We start from the raw sequence: 21558 nt of genomic DNA, 5'->3' as shown, positions 1-21558 counted from the left end.
CTGTGCACTTCACACACATTAGTTCATTCACTCACAGCTCAAGAGGAACCTTCAGTATCCCCATTGTTCAGACGAAAATCAACGGAGGCTCAGAGAAGTTAACTGTTAAAGGACCAAGCCAGGACCAAATTCCCAGCCCAATTCCAAAGCCTTCATCCCAACAAGTGCCCCTGAATCCCATCATCACAGTGGCATGTCCCCAAATCAGAATGGGACATGCTGCTGTTGAGCTCGGGGGCGAGCAAGTGGCAGGACACAGCTCTCTTCCAGCACCACACAGGACTCAGAATACCACGTCTGAGAGCATTTCCATCTAGTCGGAGCCCTGGGACAGCAACACAGCTAACTAAGTCAGGGGCTCCGTCTCAAGTGAGTCATTTCCCGTATGTGGTCACAGTCTGTCTCAGGCTGAAGCAGGACGGGGCCACAGTGCAGACGGGCCGGACTGTTACAGACAAACCTCCCCTCAAGAGGGGGCCTTCCGGAGAGGCACGGACTGCCAAATACTGAGGCCGTCGTGACCATTTCTGGACAAAATACTACAACTCACATGTTTTAATGACACAACAAACCCACCGAAACCTCTAGTTAAAACAAATACTTTTTTGTCTGACCAAAGGAGGATTTTTTTTTGACTTGTCACATTTTTAGAAGTTTTCCACCATAAAAGTATTCTTTAAAGTACAATAATTTTCACCACCACAGATTTAAAATTATGGATAAGAATATATTTTCTCATAAAAGGTCTACCAAAAATAGACTTTTTCCTTAACTTAAAAATACAGCTTTGGAAAGCAAAACTGGGAGTTGTTACAATTCATTACATATTTTATAAACAGCAGTGAAAGAAATCAACAGAACGGATTCAGATTTAAATATAAAAATGTTCATTTCAAAAGCTTGACTTTGTCCTTTAATAACTTAAAGCTGGGGTTCTTGCTGATTTTCTTGTTAAAGATGGTGAGGAGCTCCTCTTCAGATTTGTGCTGTTCATCCGTCACCGCGTAATACTGAGCTAACACCTTCACGAAGAAAAACAATCATCAGATGGGTGATTTCTCCTGAAAATTTACCTAAAATGTTCTTTCTTTAACCCAGAAGGACCCGGTATTGGCAGCACAGGTGTGTTCTGCTTGCGGACATTCCGACACCTGTACACGTAGGAGCGCCCTGCTGGGCGTGTGCCACACAGACACAGAGTTAGACACAAAAACAGAAGAAACCACTGCTCTGGAATAAGCAAAAGAGAGTGAAACACCAAGAACAGTCATTTTCAGGTTTAACACGGGCACTGTTCTGGCTAGGGAAGTACGATGGGATTCGTCCCAATTTCCTCCCGTCAGCCCTGAGGAGCTAGTGAGCAGCTTGAAAATCACCGAGATACAAACAAACGTGTAGAATTTTAGATTAAAACGACAAAAACCAAAAACTGTACATCTCAAAATAAAGAAGGGGCCCTCCCCAGCTTCTCTACCTGGGTGCGTGCGCCATACCTTTTTCCTTAGCTTTTTGACTGCTACTTCATTGTCTGGGGCCTGTTTCAGAACTGCTTTAATCGTTCCCTTCCAGTTGAATTTACCTACAATATAAAAAATAGACATTCTGTTTCGGTGTAGTGCCAGAGGGATGAAGAAATCACCTGTGGGACATCTATTTGCCACTCAGGAAATGAACCCACCCTGACAGTACCGAGGAGCAGGTCCCTGACCTGTCCGACCACAGTGGCCGACAAGCCTGACCCCCCTTCCAGGACTCGCTCTCAGAGTGAACGGGTCAGGTAGGCACCCTAAGTCCCATCGCCACTATGAGAACGAAGCAGGAGGAATAAGTTACCAGTTTCAAGACTTCTGATATAGTTCCAGTGATCAAGGCTGTGTGGTATTTGCAGAGGGACAGAGACACAGATCAAGGAAACAGAATTAAGAACCCAGAACGGAACCACACAAACCGCCAAACTGATTTTTGACAAAGGTACAAAAGCAATCCAATGAGGTAAAGAGCCTTCTCGACAAATGGTGCTGGAACAATTACACAGCGTCGGGCAAGACAGTGAACCTTGTACTAGGTCTCATACTTCATATAAAAATCAACTCAAACTGGATCACGGGCTTAAGAATAAAATATAACACCTTATATAAAACATTTAGAAAAAACAGGGGGAAAAAATCTTTGGGATCCAGGGCTAATAAGCAACAAGTTCTCAGACTTGGTACCAAAGCATGACCTACAAATTAGGCTTCATCAAAACTAAAAAATTTGCCCTATAAAAGCTTCTGTTAATGGGGGCGTTTGGGTTGCTCAGTCAGCTGAATGTCTGACTCTTGATTTTGGCTCTGGGTCGTGAGATCGAACCCATTGTTGGGCTCTGCACGGAGTGTGGAGCCTGCTTGGGATTCTTTCTCTTCCCCTCCCTCTGCCCCTCCCCCACGTGTGTTCTCACTCTCTCTCTCAGCGGAAAAAAAAAAGGAAAAATTTTTTAAAAGATTCTGTTAACAAAAGAAAAAGATAAGCTACAAACTGAAAGAAAAAAAACACCTTACAAACCACGTATCCCACAAAGAATTAGTATTTAGGACTGGATATATAAATAACTCTCAAATCTTAACAGTAAGAAAGAAAACCCAATTTGAAAATGGGCAGAAGACAGGAACAGACGTTATAATTAAGAGGTAACACGGATGGCAAATAAGTACCTGAAAAGATGTTCAACATCCTCAGGGATAAACAAATTAAAATGACCCCGAGCTATTACTATACACTTATCAGAATGGAAAAAAGAACAGTACCACCACCAAACCCTGGCCAGGACGTGGGAAAACGGAGTGTGACATTGCTGGGGTGACACTGTCACTCCAGAAAATGCTGGCAGTTTCTTTAAAAACTCAGCATGCAAGCACCACACCACACAGCCAGTTGGGCTCCTGGACATTTCTTCCAGAAAAAGTGATGTGTGTTCCACACAAAAACCTGTGCATAAACGCAGACAGCTTTCTTCGTAGCAGCCAGAGCCTGGAAACCACCCACACGGCCTCCAACAGATGAACGGTCAAACTCGTTCATGCATCCAAGCCATGGAGGAGGACTTCACAAAAGGACTGGATTACCAATTCATGCAGCAACCTGGATGTGTATCTCCAGATAATACGGCCGAGGGAAAAGAGTTAATCTCAGAAATTCACAGACTAAATGATGCCAGTTGGGTAACCTTCTGAAAGTACGAGATTACAAAAATGGTGAACAGATCGGTGATTGCCGGGGTCACGTGGGACAGTGGAGAAATGGATGCTACCCAGGGGCCCATAGTGGGGCTCCCTGTGGCGGTGGAAGCCTTCCTCTCTTGACTTTATCGATGTCAGCACCCTGGTGGAGATGCTTAGCTATGCAGGGTGTGACCCTTGGAGGAAACTGGGAGAAGGTTACATGGATACCTAGGTCTCTTATTTCTTACAACTCATGTGAATCTACTATGGTCTTCAACAAACAAAAAGAATTTTTAAAAGCCTCATAGGTTCCAAGTTGGGTGTGGGTGGATTCCAAGCTACGAGGTCTAACCGAGCTTAGGCAGTTACTGAACCTCCATTAATAAAGCCTCGATTCTCATTGGAGTCCTGGGGTCTCTTCCTCATCAGCAGGACCCCAGGGAATGCTTTGGGTCTGAGGAAGTAGGAGCAGCTCGGTGGAGGAGGCAGCATTTTAGGGGAATGATGAAGGTCTGGGACTAGATTCTGACAAGTACACATTCTGGCCGAGGGAGTTCCAAGCAAGGACATGTGGGGAACAGCCAGAGCCCAGAGGGGAACAGTTAGGTCTGGTGGGCACTTCTAGGAGAGTAAGAGGGGCAGGGTCAAGGGACGCAGGAGAAGGGAAAGAGAACATGGTCTCAGAAAGCCATACTGGGTTTATCTTCAGGTCCAAAGATCATGTATTTATAGAGTCCAGACGGTTCTACCCTTGAAGTTATACAGACGCTGGAGAGTGACCCACAGAGCTCTCACTGGCTCTCAGGAGCCACACCCTCCCTGCTTTCCGTCTTCCATGCGCCTCTGGAGGGGAAGATCTGCCTGAAGGCCCCAGGTCATCTCCCCCTTCCCCACCCTGGAGCGCAGACCTCTCCAAATGACGGCAGGGATACCTTTTGTAGGAGCCTCACAGTTTTCTGGTTCTCCGCCCTCAGGAGGTCCTGAGAACTTTCTCTTTTTCTTCTTAGAATCTGCGTCATCTAGGTAAGTAGAAAGATTAAAAAAAAAAAAAAAAAGATTTGCATTTATCATAGCAGCTACCATTTAATGAAAGGCATGCGTGGCCAGGCCGCCCACCTCCATCACCTTGCCCACCGCCCAAGCAGCCCAGCACCATGGGCCTCTCCTCTGCGTCACAGGAGCACATGGCAGGCTGAGGGGTGCTCACTTGCCTTCCCTGAGCCCAGAGCCTGTGCTTTCTGCCTTACTTGTTCAAATGGGGAGGTCTAACAGATTTTACCCAGCCCCAATTCACTGCTTTACGATCTACTTCACAAAGCCCAGAGCATATGCTGGTCACACACCTTCCAAGTGCTTCTGCTTTCTCTTCCCAGGCCGGGCTTTCGTGGGCTCCTCCTCGCCGTCTCCTGCGCGGGCCCCAGCTCCATCCTCAGCCCTGTCAGTGGCCCCCTCGGCCTCACCGGCCTTGGTCTGGCTCTTCTTCCCTGCAGAGCCCGGGGCCTCCCCTTCGGCCTCCCGGCCTGTTTTGCGCTTCTTTGGCTTCTGATTCTTTGAATTCTCTTGGTGGTTTTCTAATTTTAGTTCTTTCTTCTCTTTTTTCCTATTCTTCTGCCTTTCTTCCTTCCTTTCTCTTTTATTCTTCTTCATCTCTGCTTGCTTTTCTGTGCTGTCATTTGTCCCAGAGGCTGGCACCTTGGCGGAAAGCTCTGTGCGGGGCGGGCTCACTGCCTGGGCGAGGGGCTGCTGGTCTTGACCCTTACTGACTGCTTCCTTATTATAAGGCAAAACCGAAAGACACATAAATACTCATTCCAGACCATTGTTCACATCACTGCACGTTGTCTACTGAGCAAACTGTTCCAAGAAAAATGTCTACTACTTACCATTTTATAACTCTGACCCCCCCCGAGCTAAAATGTAGCAGTAAATATTATCAAATGGGAAAAAACTTCCCCCAGCCCACACTCCACCCCGCATTTAACAGACATTTTCATTCCACTGGAAAAGTGAAGAATCCTTATGTCACTTAAGCTAGATCTTTAATTTTAGTTCACTCTTCACTTTTCTTTCTGATAGAAGATGAGCACTTAGGTGTGGCAGAAACCACGGGATCTATGCATCTGCAGACCTGGGTTCAAGCACCAGCTCGGTTCATTACTAGCTGGGGGACTCAGGGCAAGTTATTTATCTGCTCCGCACCCGTTTCCTCACTGACACAATGAAAGGGAGTAAGAGGTACCTTACACAGCTGATGTACGAATAAAACGGGCAGTTGCGTCACGGGCCTCGCAGCTCACGGTGCTCAGTAAGGAGTAGACTGAAGGTGCTCAAATAAGCCACTTAGCGTATAGGAAGGTTCTGTAAACTCTGCTGTACCCGACAGGCCTCACCTACTCATTGTTCCGCACAGAGCGTGACCCTTGGAGGAAGGGCGTCAGGGGCACGTGGATAGAGTGTGAGGCTCGAGGGGGAAGGAAGCAGAGGAAGCTAAGGAGCTACACAGCCTGGAGGACGATAAACCTCCACTAGCCGCACTGCGGGTTCGAGCCGGCACAGCTCCGACCGAGAACAGACTCCAGAGCAGACTCCGGCAGAGCGCGTCCCACTGTCCGCTGCACCGACTCCAAACATACGCCGGTCTCTACAACAGCCCCTTCTCGAGACGTGACCCCGGCAATGTCCTGAACTGCGCCGTGAGCCCTAACACGTCTGGACAGAGCTGCTCCGGGAACTGCTGGATTCCTCACCTGAGACCTGCGCCCCAGTCCCATCTTCATCGGTTACCAGCCAGGTGACAGGCCAGGTCACCTCCAGTCTTCTTCCTCTGGGAGACTGAGTCTCAAGGAAAGAGCTCCTACCCCCCAAATTGAGCCGAAAAAAGGACTGGCTTTGACTCACGCCTCATTCAGTGCTCTGCCCTAGCTGAGAGCACAGCCCCGGGAGAGGAACGGTAAACTAACTAGCTGCCGTTTCTCCGGCAGCTCAGAGAAATCAGCCAGACCAGGCACATGGCGGGCGGGCAGGGAATGAGCTCAGAAACAGACTCAGGAGGAAGACGGGGATAATCGCCTCATTCCTGGCCTATGGTTTCATTCCTCTTATAGTCAGGCACTGTTATGACCACTGAGAGCCACAGACCTCATTCTGCCTTCTGCCCAGTTTAGACCATGTCTCCAGCTGATGCCTCCCCTCTGCACCCAGAGGGGGAGATAGTCACCCCATCTCGTAGCCACTCGGTAATAGGTGGATAAACTCATTCCCCAACTTCTTTCTACTTCATTCCAAACTCTTCAAATGTGGTCTCTTCAGTGACACCGTCACTGACCCTCTTTCCTACCAGAGCCCCTCCCACTCGGCACCCCTCTTCCTGCCCTCCATTTCTTCCTTGTGCTTCCCAGGCCCTGTCCTGCTCTTCTGGCCTGGACCCACATACACGGTCATCTGTCCCACACTGAACACAGCTCTGCAAGAGCAGGACTCTGGCCTGATTACAGCTGCCGCACAGGGACGAAGCACGCTCTGTGCCGGGGCAGAGCAGGCATCCCCGCAGACGAGGGCAAGGGGCCTCCGGCTGGCGGGATCAACAGCAGAGGCGTGAACGGATGGGGCCGCAGGGCCGTCTGCTTTGTGCCATGCACGCTGGGGTGTGCCGTGGCGCTCCCAGGGCGGAGGCAAAGCAGCCATCAGCCGTGTCTTACAGAGCTCAGTCTACCACGAGCTGCGCACAGCTTATTCGTTTAATTCTTAATATGGTCAGTTTCAAAAGGAATATCAGAAAAACCCTTTTTTTTTAAGTTTTGCAGTGAACTAAGTAATTTCAAACCTTTGATTTTTTACTTAAAATAACGGAAATTACCTTTTAAAAAGCACGTACCACAGAAATGCTAATTATATGACTGGTGACATTGCCCGCTTCGGCGGCACTGGTACTACCGCTGGGATAATGCAGAGATTAGCAGGCCCCGCGCAAGGATGGCACGCACGCGCCTGCTTCTAACATTCCAAAGGCCCAATCCGAACGTTCTGAGAGGGACAAATGCCTGGACAGTTTCACAGTTATCCCAAGGTGCTGCTCAAACTATTTTACGTACGTAGTCAACTCCTGGCAATGTGAGTAGAATAAAATACGGTCAGAAAAGCCCACTGTTGTTTTTAAAACTACTAATGATATAAGTCTCCAAATGGGATATAAGCTCCAACTAGGAGCAAAGTACAGGTGAATTAATGGGGAAAAAAATTTTAAATTAGCAATGTCACCAATAAGGTGGCCACACGATATCAAACAAGACTCTGCATGGAGTCCACATTTAGGGGTCTCTCAGATCGAACCTGACAGGTGGCTACCTGAATTACTCCAGTGGGGTTCTCACTCCGCAGAGGGAAGGGGACAGACGCTCAGCAGGTGCCCACTACACACCAGCTCCCACAGAAAGGAGTGCTATGAAAGCTGCTTCAATCCATGTACGGGGCCTTCTGTAAACCCTTCACCTGAAAGAACCCCTAGTCACTCCTATGCCCTCACGGTTTATTCTCTTCATGGCACTATCACCCCCTGACATATTTTACATTTTTTGTTCAGGGCCTGGCACAGATCGGGGGCTCACCAAACTGAGTAAATGCATGAATAGGGCTATCCACTTTTCTTTAAAACAAGGAAACTGAGGCTCAGAGAGGTTAAATAAAGTGCCCAAGATCAAACATTTGGCCAACAGCACAGCAGGGATTCAAACCAGGTCTGTCAGACGCCCAAAGCTCCTGCTCTTTCCAGTACATCCCACTGTCTGTTTTCTAACCATATTGTCTCCTGTTCGCTGGGTACCATTATCAAACATTGGGATTAAATACCTTTCTCTGCACAATAAGGAAATCTTCTCTGCAGTGCATTCAGTTTATTCTTTCCCATAAATGAAGGCACAAAGAGGCTCTCTGAAAAAGAAGGCTGTCTTGACCTCCAAAAAAAAAGCATTCCCATTTCATTATTACTAATCACTTTTGCCACACTGCAAATCTAAAATTTGATCTGACTTACATTACTGGAAGCTTCAGCAAAGATATTCCACACCTGCTCCAGAACAAATTCATTATGAACTTTTAAACTGTTCTTCATCCAGTTCTGTGAGGAACGAAAAGAGAAAACCCACTTGTTCATTTTGACAGGTGCACATATGCTCAGTCACCAGTGGGCCACACATCCCCTCCACGCAGGGAAGGCACAGCAAATCCATACCTGAAATTTTGCCTTTTTCCTGGGAACGTTGTCAAAACCACTAATTTGCTCTAAAAGTTCTCTCACTTTGGGGCTGACGTTGGGTCTTTTTATTAACTCATTAATTTTCTACAAAAATGGAAGATAAAACAAAAATAATTAACAACTGGCATTTCATTAACAACTTTCATTAAAGTCAAATGGCTTTCACGGCTAGAGGCTTCTCATTTCAAGGCTAGATTTTATATTAATGTGTATGCTTACAAATTCACCACAGTAGTAGAAGTCCTCGCCAGAGTAATTAGGCAAGAAAAAGAAATAAAGGCATCTAAGTTAGAAAGAAGTAAAATCATCTCTGTTCATAAATGATTTCGTCTTACAGGTAGAACACCCTGAAGATCCCACAAAAAAATCCCAACAGAACCAATAAATTTAGCAGTCACAGGATGCAAAATCCACACTTGAAAATTAGATTCTAGATTTCTATACACGAACAAACCCTTTGAGAAGGAAATTAAGAAAACAATTTCATTTACAATAGCATCAAAAAGAATGAAAGACTTAGAAATAAACTTAGTCATTAAGGAGGGGGAAAACTTATATGCTGAAAACTGTAAACATTATCGAAAGAATTTAAAGAAGACACAAATAGGGGTTCCCGGCTGGCTCAGTTGGAGGAGTGTGTGATTCTCGATTTTAAGGTTGTGAGTTCAAGCCCCACGTTGGATGTACAGATTACTTAAATAAATAAAACTTAAAAAAAAAAAAGATGGTTTTAAAAATAAATAAAAGAAGACACAAAGAAATGGAAAGACACCATGTTTGTGGGTTGAAAGACAATATTAATAGAGAACCCAGAAATGGACCGTCGGCTCTTTGGGCAACTAATCTTTGACAAAGTGGGAAAAAACATCCAGTGGAAAAAAGACAGTCTCTTCAATAAATGGTGCTGGGAAAATTGGACAGCTACATGCAAAAGAATGAAACTTGACCACTCTCTCACACCATACACAAAGATAAACTCCAAATGGATGAAAGACCTCGATGTGACACAGGAATCCATCAAAATCCTAGAGGAGAACATAGGCAGCAACCTCTTTGACATCAGCCACAGCAACTTTTTTCATGACACATCTCCAAAGGCAAGAGAAACAAAGGAAAAAATGAACTTGTGGGACTTCATCAAGATAAAAAGCTTCTGCACAGCCAAGGAAACAGTCAAAAAAACTAAGAGGCAGCCCACAGAATGGGAGAAGATATTTGCAAATGACACTACAGATAAAAGACTGGTATCCAAGATCTACAAAGAACTTCTCAAACTCAGTACACAAGAAACAAATAAACAAATCAAAAAATGGGCAGAAGTTATGAACAGACACTTTTCCAATGAAGACATAAAAATGGCTAACAGACACATGACAAAATGTTCAAAATCATTAGCCATTAGGGAAATTCAAATCAAAACCACACTGAGATACCACCTTACGCCAGTCAGGATGGCAAAAATTGACAAGGCAGGAAACAACAAATGTTGGAGAGGATGTGGAGAAAGGGGATCCCTCCTACATTGTTGGTGGGAATGCAAGTTGGTACAGCCACTCTGGAAAACAGTGTGGAGGTCCCTTAAAAACTTAAAAATTGAGCTATGATCCAGCAATTGCACTACGGGGTATTTACCTCAAAGATACAGACGTAGTGAAGAGAAGGGCCATATGCACCCCAATGTTCATAGCAGCATTGTCCACAATAGCTAAATCGTGGAAGGAGCCGAGGTGCCCTTCAACAGATGACTGGATTAAGAAGACGTGGTCCATATATACAATGGAATATTACTCAGCCATCAAAAAGAATGATTTCTCAACATTTGCTGCAACATGGACGGGACTGGAGGAGATAATGCTAAGCGAAATAAGTCAAGCAGAGAAAGACAATTATCATATGGTTTCACTCATTTATGGAACGTAAGAACTAGGAAGATCAGTAGGAGAAGAAAGGGAAGAAGAAAGGGGGGGTAAACAGAAGGGGGAAGGAACCATGAGAGACTATGGACTCTGGGAAACAAACTGAGGGCTTCGGGGGGGGGGATGGGATAGGCTGGTGATGGGTATTAAGGAGGGCATGTATTGCATGGTGCACTGGGTGTTACACGCAAGTAATAAATCATGGAACTTAAAATAATTAATTAATTAATTAAAAAAGAAAAAAGACAGACAGACAATATTAAGATGGCAATGCTAACCACAGTGATGTACAGATTCAAATGCAATCCTATGAAAATCCAATTGACATTAGTGGTTTTTTGCAGAAACAGGAAACTCCATCCTAAAATTCACATGGAATCTGAAGGGACACCAAATGGCTACAATCATCTTGAAAAAGAATAAAGCTGGAGGTCTCATGCTTTCTGATTTCAAAGCTCATCACAAAGCTAGAGTAATCACAGAAGCATGGCACTAGCATAATAATGGACATGTCAACCAGTGTAATGGGGAGCCCAGAAGAAATAAACCTCGTATATATGGGCAAATGATTTTCAGAAAGGGTGGTAAGACCTTTCGGGGGGGAAGAACAGTCTTTTCAACAAACAGTGCTGGGGAAAAATGGATATCCACATGCAAAAGAAAGTGGAAAGAAAAGTTTAACTCTTACCTAACACTATATACAAAAAATAACTCAAAAACGTATCAAACACCCAAACTTAAGAGCAAAAACCACAGAATGCTTAGAAGAAAAAAGGGGGAAAATGTCATGACAATAGATCTGGGCAATGATTTCTTGTATAGGACACCAAAAGCACAAGCAACGAAAGAAAAAAATAAGTTGGACTATATGAAAAATTTAAAATGTTTGTACATCAAAGACATTGCCAACAGAGTAAAGAGGCAATCTGCCGAACAGGAGAAACTATCTGCAAATCATTTATCAGATAAGGCATTCATATCCTGAATACATAAAGAACTCCTACAACTCAAATATGAAAAACAACCCAATTATAAAACGGGCAAAGGGCTGGAATAGACATTTCTCCAAAGAAGATGTACAAATGGCCAACACATAAGAAGATACTCATCTTCATTATCATTAGGGAAATGCAAATCAAAACCAAAGTAAGATACCGTGTCATACCCCTTGGGATGCCGATTTTATCAAAAAACAAAAACAAAACAAAACAAAACAAAACAAAACAAAAAAACCTGAAAAGTGTTGGGGAGGATGTGGAAGAACTGGAAGCCTTGTGCACTGCCAGTAAGAGTGTAAAATGGTGCAGCCGCTGTGGAAAACAGTATAGTGGTTCCTCCAAAAACATACAAATCCAGCTAGTCCACGTCTAGGTACATGCCAAAGAGAATTGAAAGCAAGGACTCCAACATATTTGTACACCCATGGTCATAGCAGTATCATTCACAGTAGCCAAAAGGCTGAAGCAATTGAGGTCTCCACCAACATACGGGTTTATAACCAAAACACAGTCCACCTGCCACATGCTGCAACATGGAGGAACCTCCAGGACATTACGCTCAGTAAAATGAGCCAGTTGCAAAAGGGCAAATATTGTATGATGACACTTATATGAAGTCCCTAGAGTAGTTGAATTCAGAGAGACAGAAAGCAGAATAGGAGGTGCCAGGGGATGGGGGAGGAGGGGACATGAGGAGTCAGTGTTTGACAGGAACAGAGTTTCAGTTTGGGAAGATGAAGACGTTTCTGGAATTTGATGGTGGTGACGGCTGCATAACAGGGTGAATGTACCTAACTGTACACTTAAAAGTTAAGGTGGTCAACGCTATGTCATGTATAATGTAAAATTTTTTAAAAACTTGGAAAAAAAAAAGAAAATAAGCCAAAAGTGATCAAAAGAATCAGACAAAAATGGCTATTACAGACTAGGAAATTACTTGAGGACCAAGATAACAAGTGCATTAAGATCTAATAAATCTAAAATAGCAAGAACAGAGATGAAAATTAAATTAGTGACCTAGGAAAATGCTTACGGCAATCTCAGGGAAGGCAGAGGAAAAAGACTGTTATTAAAGCGAGAGCAATGACAGCGCACAAGAAAGATGGTCACTCATGAGCCGTAAGAAGGACAAATAAATATAATGCAGGACAATATCCCTGCATTAGGAAAGAATTAAAGCTACATAAAAACGGACCAGAAAAAATGGATACAGGAAACTAAGAGGAGGATGAGACAAAGATCCTCTAGGCCCTCAGGCAGAAAAACAAATCAAGAAAATGACACAAGGTGAACAAGGCAGAAGTCAAGCTGCCTGGGCACTGGACAGAACGGCACACGGTGTCAGAAGACTGTAACAGGGCACTGGTGACAAAGCTCAGAGGAAGACACTGTGACCCAAGCAAGTGGGCGATCTCTCCCTGACCCATCTATCCACTCTGTGTGTGAGCAGAGACAGCTAGAAGGATGCTCCAAGAACATTAATACTGACAGGATTCCAAAATTGTCTTTAAAAACTGAAGGGTTTAGGATTTAAAGAAAAGAACAAAACCCCCGAGTCCAGCTGTCAGGAGGTCACAGCCGGCTTGGTTACTCTCCCAGCATTCCACATTTAGTCTCTCCATCTGTTCACACGGTCAGATAGGGGCGGAGGGAGGAATCCGGTGGCTGGTGGGCAGGTGAGCCAGGACAGAAGCTGAAGGACAGCTCTTGATCTAGAATACGATGACACGGCTACTGAAGCCTGACAGTTTACGGCAGGGCCTAGCAAACCTGTTCTGTAAAGGCTCGGGAAGCAAAGATGTTTAGGCTTTGCGGACCGCCCGGTTTCTGCCCCAACTGCTCAACGCTGCGCTGGTAGCTCTAAGTAACAGAGAGCATGTAAACAAACGGTGCAGCGGTGGTGGGCGGCGGTCTGCGGACCCCTGCCTTTAGAGGATTTCCTTCAAGATGTGGCGGAACTCCTACGCCCGGGTACCACAAGCTCGGGGCCCAGAATGTCATGTTTCTTGAGGGGGATTAAAATAGAATATGAGCCTAAAAGTGAGGCTGATGGTCGCCGGCCTAAATATCTTCATTAAAAAAAGGAGTGTCACTAGCTTCTCAATCTGCACTGGGTACTTAGTCCTTTGTGAATGGAGGATTTTCCCCCCAGGAGTTTGCTGACTCAGTGAGCTAGTGAATACCAGAAAACTCACATTTCAACTCCAACATCAAAGGGAGTTAACTTTTATTTGGTTTCTAGGAGAATAGAGAATTTCCACAAAGACTGCATTTGTCTTTTCTTTCTCCTACCTTCTATTCTGAATCCTTCCTGCTATCCGTTCTGTAAATGGTGAGTACCATTCTGGAGGCTATACCTCTCGATGAATTAAGGATTTTGTGCTTTGGCCATTTTTACTGTGCATGTTTCCATTTTATTTAAGTAGAAAATTCCTTACATTTATGAAAATATCTTTATTTTGCCTGATTCTGATAATTGGTAGATATGGCAGATTACTACACAGTTTGAGTGATAAAACCTGAATTATCACTAGAAGCAGATAAAGATTAGAAAGCTTCCACTCAGTCTCATAGCCAAGGGAAAGGTAGTGAGAATTCTAGAACGTTTTTGCAAGAAGTCTGCAAAACATATGGTTTAAAGACAAGATACGTTGCAACTGTATTAACAGGGAAATAAAGAACTCTTGGTGGGAACACCTGACCAAGACCGGATGTTTCTGCATCTGGCCTGCACGTGATGCATTTGTTCGCAGGCTTCCAGAGAAAGCGGGAGATGTCAGAAGCAGCTACCTGATGAATTAGAAAGACCTTACCTGAATCCATGCCTGCTGTTTAATGTCGCCTTTGTGGGTTTTACCTTCATAACCTTTGCCACCATACTTCTGTTCCTCACTGATGCACTTCACGTGGTTTTTGTAGTCATCGCCCCTTCAAAGTGACAGAAAGTGCCACCATCAGACTGACCCTCCAACCGGACGCTCCATCTGGTGCGCACAAGCTGCCCCTGCCTTCTGCACTCCACACTTCCACTGTGCTTATCACCCCCTTCCTCCTAATTGTTCAATAGAAAGCCCACCCCCAAACTTTCTACCCATTTTTATACAAACGTCTTAAACCCCATTGACAGGCAGGGGTTTTTTTTGTTATAGTGAGCATATATAGAATATAAGAAAGAAAAATAATTATCTGCAATGGGGTAGCTTTAGCTTAAATAACAAAATCTCTATGATTTTCTGGTAATACAGTAGGCCATCACTAACTCGTGGTAGAGTCAGTTAAAAGCTGGAGTAAAATCTTGTCACTAGAAAGTTCTAGATCTGCGAGTGCTGGCAAACAAGGAGACTCGATTCTGTCTCCTACGATCATTTTGAAGCTCCTTGGGATCCTTGGGGAAATGCCTGAGACCAGGCTGGGGGCAAAGTCCCCCAGTGAGAAACAACCCAATTTTCACCTGTTTTATAGATCAGGCTTCCTCTCAGGATTAGGTATGAACAAAGTCTTAAGCCGTTTCCAAAAATTGTTTTTTAAAAAAATCACTGATCTAGAATGAAATTAAAATGGACTTTTAGGGGCGCCTGGGTGGCACGGCGGTTAAGCGTCTGCCTTCGGCTCAGGGCGTGATCCCAGCGTTACGGGATCGAGCCCCACATCAGGCTCCTCCGCTATGAGCCTGCTTCTTCCTCTCCCACTCCCCCTGCTTGTGTTCCCTCTCTCGCTGGCTGTCTCTCTCTGTCAAATAAATAAATAAAATCTTTAAAAAAAAAAAAAATAAAATAAATAAAATGGACTTTTAGCAAATGTCATCCAAACACCACAGAGGACACTGAGGCCGATGCACCAGAAGCCGCCTTTGCACTTAAACTGTGTGAAGCTGAGGGGGACTCAGCATAAGACTGAGGCGAGCCGTTTGCAATAATGGCTCACCTCAGGAAAGAGTAGGTAAGCAAGTCAAAGATCTGTCCTGCCCCCACCCCCTAGTCCTCACCTTTCCAGAGATCCCTCAGTAGAAGGAAGGACCCAACACACTTGGGGGCCAGGACTCATGAACTTCTAGGGGGGAACCAGTCTCCCTACTACCCGCCCCCCCAATGTGAATGAGTCAACTCATTTTCTGGTTTATAAATCCAGCTCTTCCGTGTGACCAGCACACCGTGCTCCTGGAGACTTACTCGGGATGGCCACCTCTCAGCCTCTCAGCCTCTGATAACGGTGGCAAGGAGGTGTCGCTGAGTGGCCCCCACCCCCCGTCTGCTCTTTGGACCATCCTTAGAAAGCAAATACTCTGTAAAGCACTTTTTTTTCTTCTTAATTTCTTTTCTCAAACTTGCCTCCATTTTTTTTTTTTAAGGCTTCATGAGGCCAGGGCTTCTAAAACTGGTGTCGACCTTTAATATGATCTACGTGAATTATGTAGAATTTACCAGAAATCTTTACCGCAGTCAATGCAAGACAGGCATTCACAGTTTCTGCAAATAGCCACATGCTTTTCCACTTGTACTTTCTTGACTGATTCACCACATGCATTGCATGTAAAAAACACCATTTTTAGCTAAATGGTTAAGTATTCTCTATCCAAGATAGGTTTGAAGTCTTGTCCTGAGAATTAAAAGAAAGGAAAAAATAAGTATCTTTGTAATCTGAAACTTCTGTTCCCAAGAAACAATCATACAGCTCACTTTTCAACCATAATTTCACATGAAAATAGCTACAAAGAACAGAATCAAAGTTGATTAGCAATCTACATAAAACTCTACCAGCATGTAAGTAAAGTTATAACTAACAGTAATAGTGCCTGACATTTGTTAAGCACGTGCTTACCATGGGGCGGGGGCGCTGTTCTAAGAGCTTTATACATATTAACCTATTTAATCCTCACAGCAACCCTGTGAGGGGACTACTGTGTACAATTTATACGGTGAATGGAAACACAGAGAGATTAAGTTACTTGCCCAAGGTCACACAGTAGCAGAGCCAGGATTTAAATTTGGCAGGCTGGCTCTAGGGAAGAAGTTTTAGGGGCATTAAGCAAAATGTCTTACCTTCTCTAAAAAGGTTAAGCTTGCTTGCCCCTCCCCCCACCACCCTTGCCTTTAGGTATAAACTGCCAAATTATTTTAGAACATAATGAGGGGGAATTCGGGAAGGTTTAGAAAATGAAGAGGTCTAAACATTTCTCAAAGCACAAAAAACATTCATATAGGCATGAGTATGTACCCACAGGTGTTAAATATGAGGATGTGCCCCTCCGAGGGTCTTAGCGGACACGGAATAGGTGAGGGAGGGGCCTCCTTCATGTGGCTTCTTATTGGATCAATAAAGAAGTGAAACCACCTATCACAGTGTGCCAGCTGCTGGGCGCTGAATTACTGGAGGGCATTCACAGACCCACATGTCCCAAGCACTGCCCCAAGATTTAGTATGTCTGCTGCAAATACATAACCACCATTTACAGATTTCATGGAGACACTCTGTGCTCAATGAAACACAAATTTACCCAAAAGTATTACAGGAGCCACAGTAACTTTCCATAGCTACATAACTTTTTAATCACTATATCCTTAAAGAATATTGTCACTTTACATTATGAATAAGCTTCACAGCAAAAATATTGACAACTGTTTGACCAGCACCTTTTTCCTCCTTATAAAGGTGAAGGTAAAGGTCAAGTAAACTGGTGCACTCTGATGCAAACAGAAACCCTTCAGCACAGATGAGCAGTCGGGTTCAGAAGAGAATTCCCATGCACGAAATCACACTTTCTCCTCCACTCCCATGTTCTAGGTCACTGTCAGGTCACACATAAGGAAGTTTCAGGGCTGTCTGCTTCCATTCAGCCTTGAATGGAAACGTGTATCCTGACTGCAACCCCAGGGTTTACAAAGGCCCAGCCATTTCTTGTGGAAGCCTCTCACCCTGTGGGGCACCGTTGGACATCAGCTTGCCGGATACACTACATACAAAGGCAGACCCCTGGCTCGGGTCCCCTGCGCAGCTTGCCATCAGTGTGGCCTGGCACGGGAGGGCACGTGGTCAGCTACAGCCCCGCACCCGATCCAGACAGAAGCAAACATGATCGTTCTGGGATGTGAGGCAACGATGCCCATCTTCTCATCTGGTTATCGTAAAGATGCGTCAACTAGTCACAAGTCCTGGGGAGCTGCCGTCACGTGGGCTATGACCCAGCTCCCTCCAACCCTGGCATTCTGCAGACAGATGCTCAAGGGCAGGCAACGAGATCACCGGCCGCTCTGCCTCACAAGGGAAGAACAAAGGCCGGAACAAGAACGAACACATTATTCAGTAGTCTGGGGGGGCACTTTTGTGTAGGAACCAGAGCAAATCGTTAATTAGTCACGAAGAAATGGATGGCCATTGTAACCACGACGTACAAGCAGCTGCGTTAAGCCAAATTACTGAAAATTTTAAAAGTACTTTCGCAATGAAATCCAACAATGAAAAATACCCCCTCAAACTTAAGCTATGGCCTAGAGCTTTCTGACTTTCATGCAGAGGTCTGTTCTGTTTCTCGATCAAGGGGACGAGGGCAGGGGTGAAGGTTTCGGCAAGCTCTGAGATCCAACTGGGAGACACAGTCTGTCATGGAACGTCAGGAATTAAAGGCCCAGGGAGGACAGCTGGAAACAAAACGTATCAGCTGAAAGAAGCCAGTGATGTTGACAAAGAAGATGCTCGGAATATCTGTGCAAAACATGTTATCTCGCTGGGGATTAGCCACACACCGTGTACACATCAATTCACAAGAGGATTAGAATTTGGTCACGTGTCCCATTGGAAAAATACCCCTTCGACCCTTTTCATTTGGTCTTTTGCGGCAAATGTTCACATTTAGAATTTTTTTTCTTTTTAAGCAGAATGGGTAGCTTGCAGGGAAAGTCACAACTCAGTCTCTCCGCGATTTTTACAGCCACCGCTGCATTTTCACACTTGATCTCAAATGGGGACAGTGTGGCCACCGGCTTGTTAATGAGATACCTTTGTAAGGAGCTTACCCCTCCCTTATTTAGAGCCCTGAGGACACCCCAGCACTAGCGGAAGAGTCACCTTGATCATGCCTCATATCTAACACCTTTCCTGTATGCAGTAAACACTTGTGTGTGTGTGGGGGGGGGGGGGGCTGCAAACACCAGCAAGCTCTGAACTATCTTAACCTCACCACGGACAGCGTGGCCCGAGTCTAGTGCAGGCTTAACAACTGCAGAAGCGTAAATGCTACAAACTTACAAAAAGATGCCTTCTGAAAAGTCAGTTCCTCTAATGGAAGATAGCAACCACTGCCTAAAACAAAAAATGACACTCAAATTTCACAAAATGAAGTAAACGTGAAAGAACTTTTAAATAAACTTTCAAATGGATATTTTTGGTAAATTTGTAACATTTACACTTCGGAAATTTGGAAAGCCGGAAACAAGCTGCATTACAACTTTTAGGACACTCTGTCTGCAGGGCTCAGATATGTATTTCAACATTTAGTCCCAAGCGTAAAGACACGATGGCATTCTTTAAGGGGCTGAGGCTAAATAAGGATCCCCCTTTCCTTCCCTGGCTCCCCAACTCTCTGTGCGCAAGGCCAGGTCCCAGTACAGTCACAGAGATTCTATATGCTCTTCCTTCGAGAGATGTGGACACATGAAAATAGAAAGCAGTGTTCGTGCACTGGTCGAGAACATACCCAGTTCTCACCCCAGGTAAGTCACTGTAATTCATTTCGGCAGAACTTTGGTCAACGCCAAGTGTGCATCAGGATCCAGATACACCTGGGTGCCTTCCCCAAAGGAGACCAGTCTCTGTGTGAGCTTCTGGCTGTCTATTCATCTGTCTGGTCAACTTACTGAGCTCTTAGCAGATGCCAAGAGAAAGATGATGAATTACAGAATACGATATTAGCTCTCCAGAGAGCCATTTCACACTAACAATCATAACTGCACCCAACACCTGCAGAACAGGTGTGATCACACCACCACCCCAGCATCTGTAAGAGAAAACAGAGGCTCAGAGAGGTTAAGTGATTAGGCTGGAGATACAGGGAGTGGCAGAGGTAACCTGAGACAAGCCCAAGCTTCTGCCCTGCCTCTCTATCTTGACTTGTCATGTTTATGGCCATTTGGTGGCCATTGCTCAGCATGTGGGACCCTGAGACCCTCATCCCAAAAGAAAAACAACAAAAAAGGCTCTACAATGATCTTCCATTTTACACTGTAAGGATTCTAAGGTCCTTGCACACACTGAGCAAGGATACAACCGTGTCCCAGCTAAAGAGGTCAGGTGTTGGAAAATGAGGCTGAGTTGAGGGGAGCAGGTGGCAACAGTAAGGGGCTGGGAACTTGTGAGGGATTTGCGGCACCTCAGGCTCCTCTTATCAGGATGGTGGCCACATTCTGTTGAGTCAGGGCCAGAGATCTGAGCTGGAGCCTGCACCTGCCAACGACCTCAGGCTATCCTAACTTCCCAGATTCTGTTCACCTATAAAACAGGTCTAATATCTATCTTAGAGCACTGTGTGGAAAATAATAGGAAAGATACATCATTACTCAATGATAGAAAGAATTTCCTAAGACCTATTAATTTGCCCATCAATGCTATTACACCCGGTCCCCTCCCAAACCCATATCTCTTTAAACATGACCCTCACTCATCTAGCTTCATAAATTCACTCATCTCCTCTGGCTCCCCACCCCACAAGGGCCTACTCTACCACCCTGTTCCCCGAATACAAGGACCTCACGTTTATTTCTGGAATTGGGATTTGGAGTTCCCTTTAAACCTTCCTGCCTCTACGTTTTTAAATTGTTTATTTTTACAAAAACTACATTCACTGTTCTTAAAATTCTCTCACAGCCGTGTACACACAGACGTAAACCCCACCACCGCTGCCAAAACAGCCCACCTGGGGGGCCAAGCTGGCAACCTCAGCACAATCCCCAATGTGTCCCGTGACCTCCAACAAGTCACTGTCCCCTCTGAATTTCAGGCTCTCCCGTCTGTGAAACAAGGGGTCAGGAGCCCCTTCCAAGGGTAGAATTCCAAGAAACCAAGGGTATGGTGCAAGGGAAGGACAGAGGAGCACACACTGTCCACCATCTTGTCTAAGCCCCTGAATGTAGGGTGAGGAGGCTCTCCATGTGCATTCACCCTATGAGGCAGGAACATCTAGCTCCATCGAACAGATGAGCACAGGGAGGGTGGGAGAAACTGAACCATGTCTCTCCACTTCCGCAAGCACTACATCCCCAGCATCCCTTCACTCGTATAACATCTGGAAGTCTACCACATGTCAGACACTATGCTAGGCACTTGGGGCCTGAGGGTGCTGTGTGAGCCCCAAGTGAGCCCTCTGCAGGGAAGTCAGCCTTGCAAGTACACCCCACCTGTCTGCCCTGAGGTGGGTGCTGCAGAAAATCCTGACATTTACTGGTCCAGGTGCCAAGCCCTGTCCTAGGCAGTTAATATACTTGTGCTCATGTATTCTTTGCAACAGTACTCTGAGTTAGGCTCTATATTATTCCCTTTTGATAGACCAAGACACGGAGGCACAAAACGATGAAGTAACTTGCAAAAGGTCACACATCCAGTTAGTGGCAAATCCGGACTCCCAGGCAGTTACATACAGCGGCCCTAAGTCGGTGGTCTCAAGTACTGTGCCCTAAGGCCTCCTCCTTAGGGACAGAGCTCCCCAAGCCTCAGGGAAGACGAGAGAGAGCCTTGTCCCCGACATGCAGCAATGCTGAAGCCCAGTCCCGCGGTGACCCTGGACGGGGGGGTTCCCGGCACGAGGACCTTTCCGTCTTAAAACCGGGAAGACTCGGTCAGCCTAAGTCCAGGACTCCTTCCACTGCTCCAAAGTACGAGTGAGATCTGAATGAACTGCCTCCTCCTTCCGTGGGTAAGCCCAAGGAGGGGTTCTAATGGTTGGAAACGCAGGCATCCGCCACACCGCCCGCTCCTGAGCCCCAGCCTCCCGGGTCGGACCTCTGGGCCGCCGCCCCTCACCTCTCAGCCAGCGCCCGCCAACGGTTTCAACCCGCCGCAAGGAGCACGTGGAAACGCCGCCGCCCGTCCAGCGCTGCAGCCGCCTCCCTCCAGAGCGTCCCGGCACAGAACTCGCTTCGGGACCGCCCCGCGCGCCTGCGCGCCGCGGCCACACTCCCGGCGGAAGTGACGCCCCCGGAAGTCGG

The 21558-nt window shown here is 45.7% G+C and overlaps 1 protein-coding gene across 1 annotated transcript; it reads right to left on the bottom strand.

Moving 5' to 3' along the window:
• Positions 1-706: 706 nt before the first annotated feature.
• LYAR (Ly1 antibody reactive) lies at positions 707-21540 on the bottom strand. The gene is made up of 9 exons (XM_026514397.3): positions 21374-21540; positions 15787-15961; positions 14179-14293; positions 8428-8535; positions 8230-8313; positions 4544-4970; positions 4133-4219; positions 1494-1579; positions 707-1022 (listed from the first exon to the last, which is right to left on the bottom strand). The coding sequence occupies exons 2-9, from the start codon at positions 15906-15908 to the stop codon at positions 888-890; spliced, it is 1164 nt and encodes a 387-aa protein (XP_026370182.2). The 5' UTR covers positions 15909-15961; positions 21374-21540; the 3' UTR covers positions 707-887.
• Between the last annotated feature and the right edge of the window lie 18 nt (positions 21541-21558).

This window comes from Ursus arctos, unplaced genomic scaffold (assembly GCF_023065955.2).
Source record: "Ursus arctos isolate Adak ecotype North America unplaced genomic scaffold, UrsArc2.0 scaffold_9, whole genome shotgun sequence".
Taxonomy (NCBI): Eukaryota; Metazoa; Chordata; class Mammalia; order Carnivora; family Ursidae; genus Ursus; species Ursus arctos.
The sequence above is the reverse complement of the archived record's forward strand: the minus strand, read 5'-3'. Positions and strand labels throughout refer to the sequence as shown.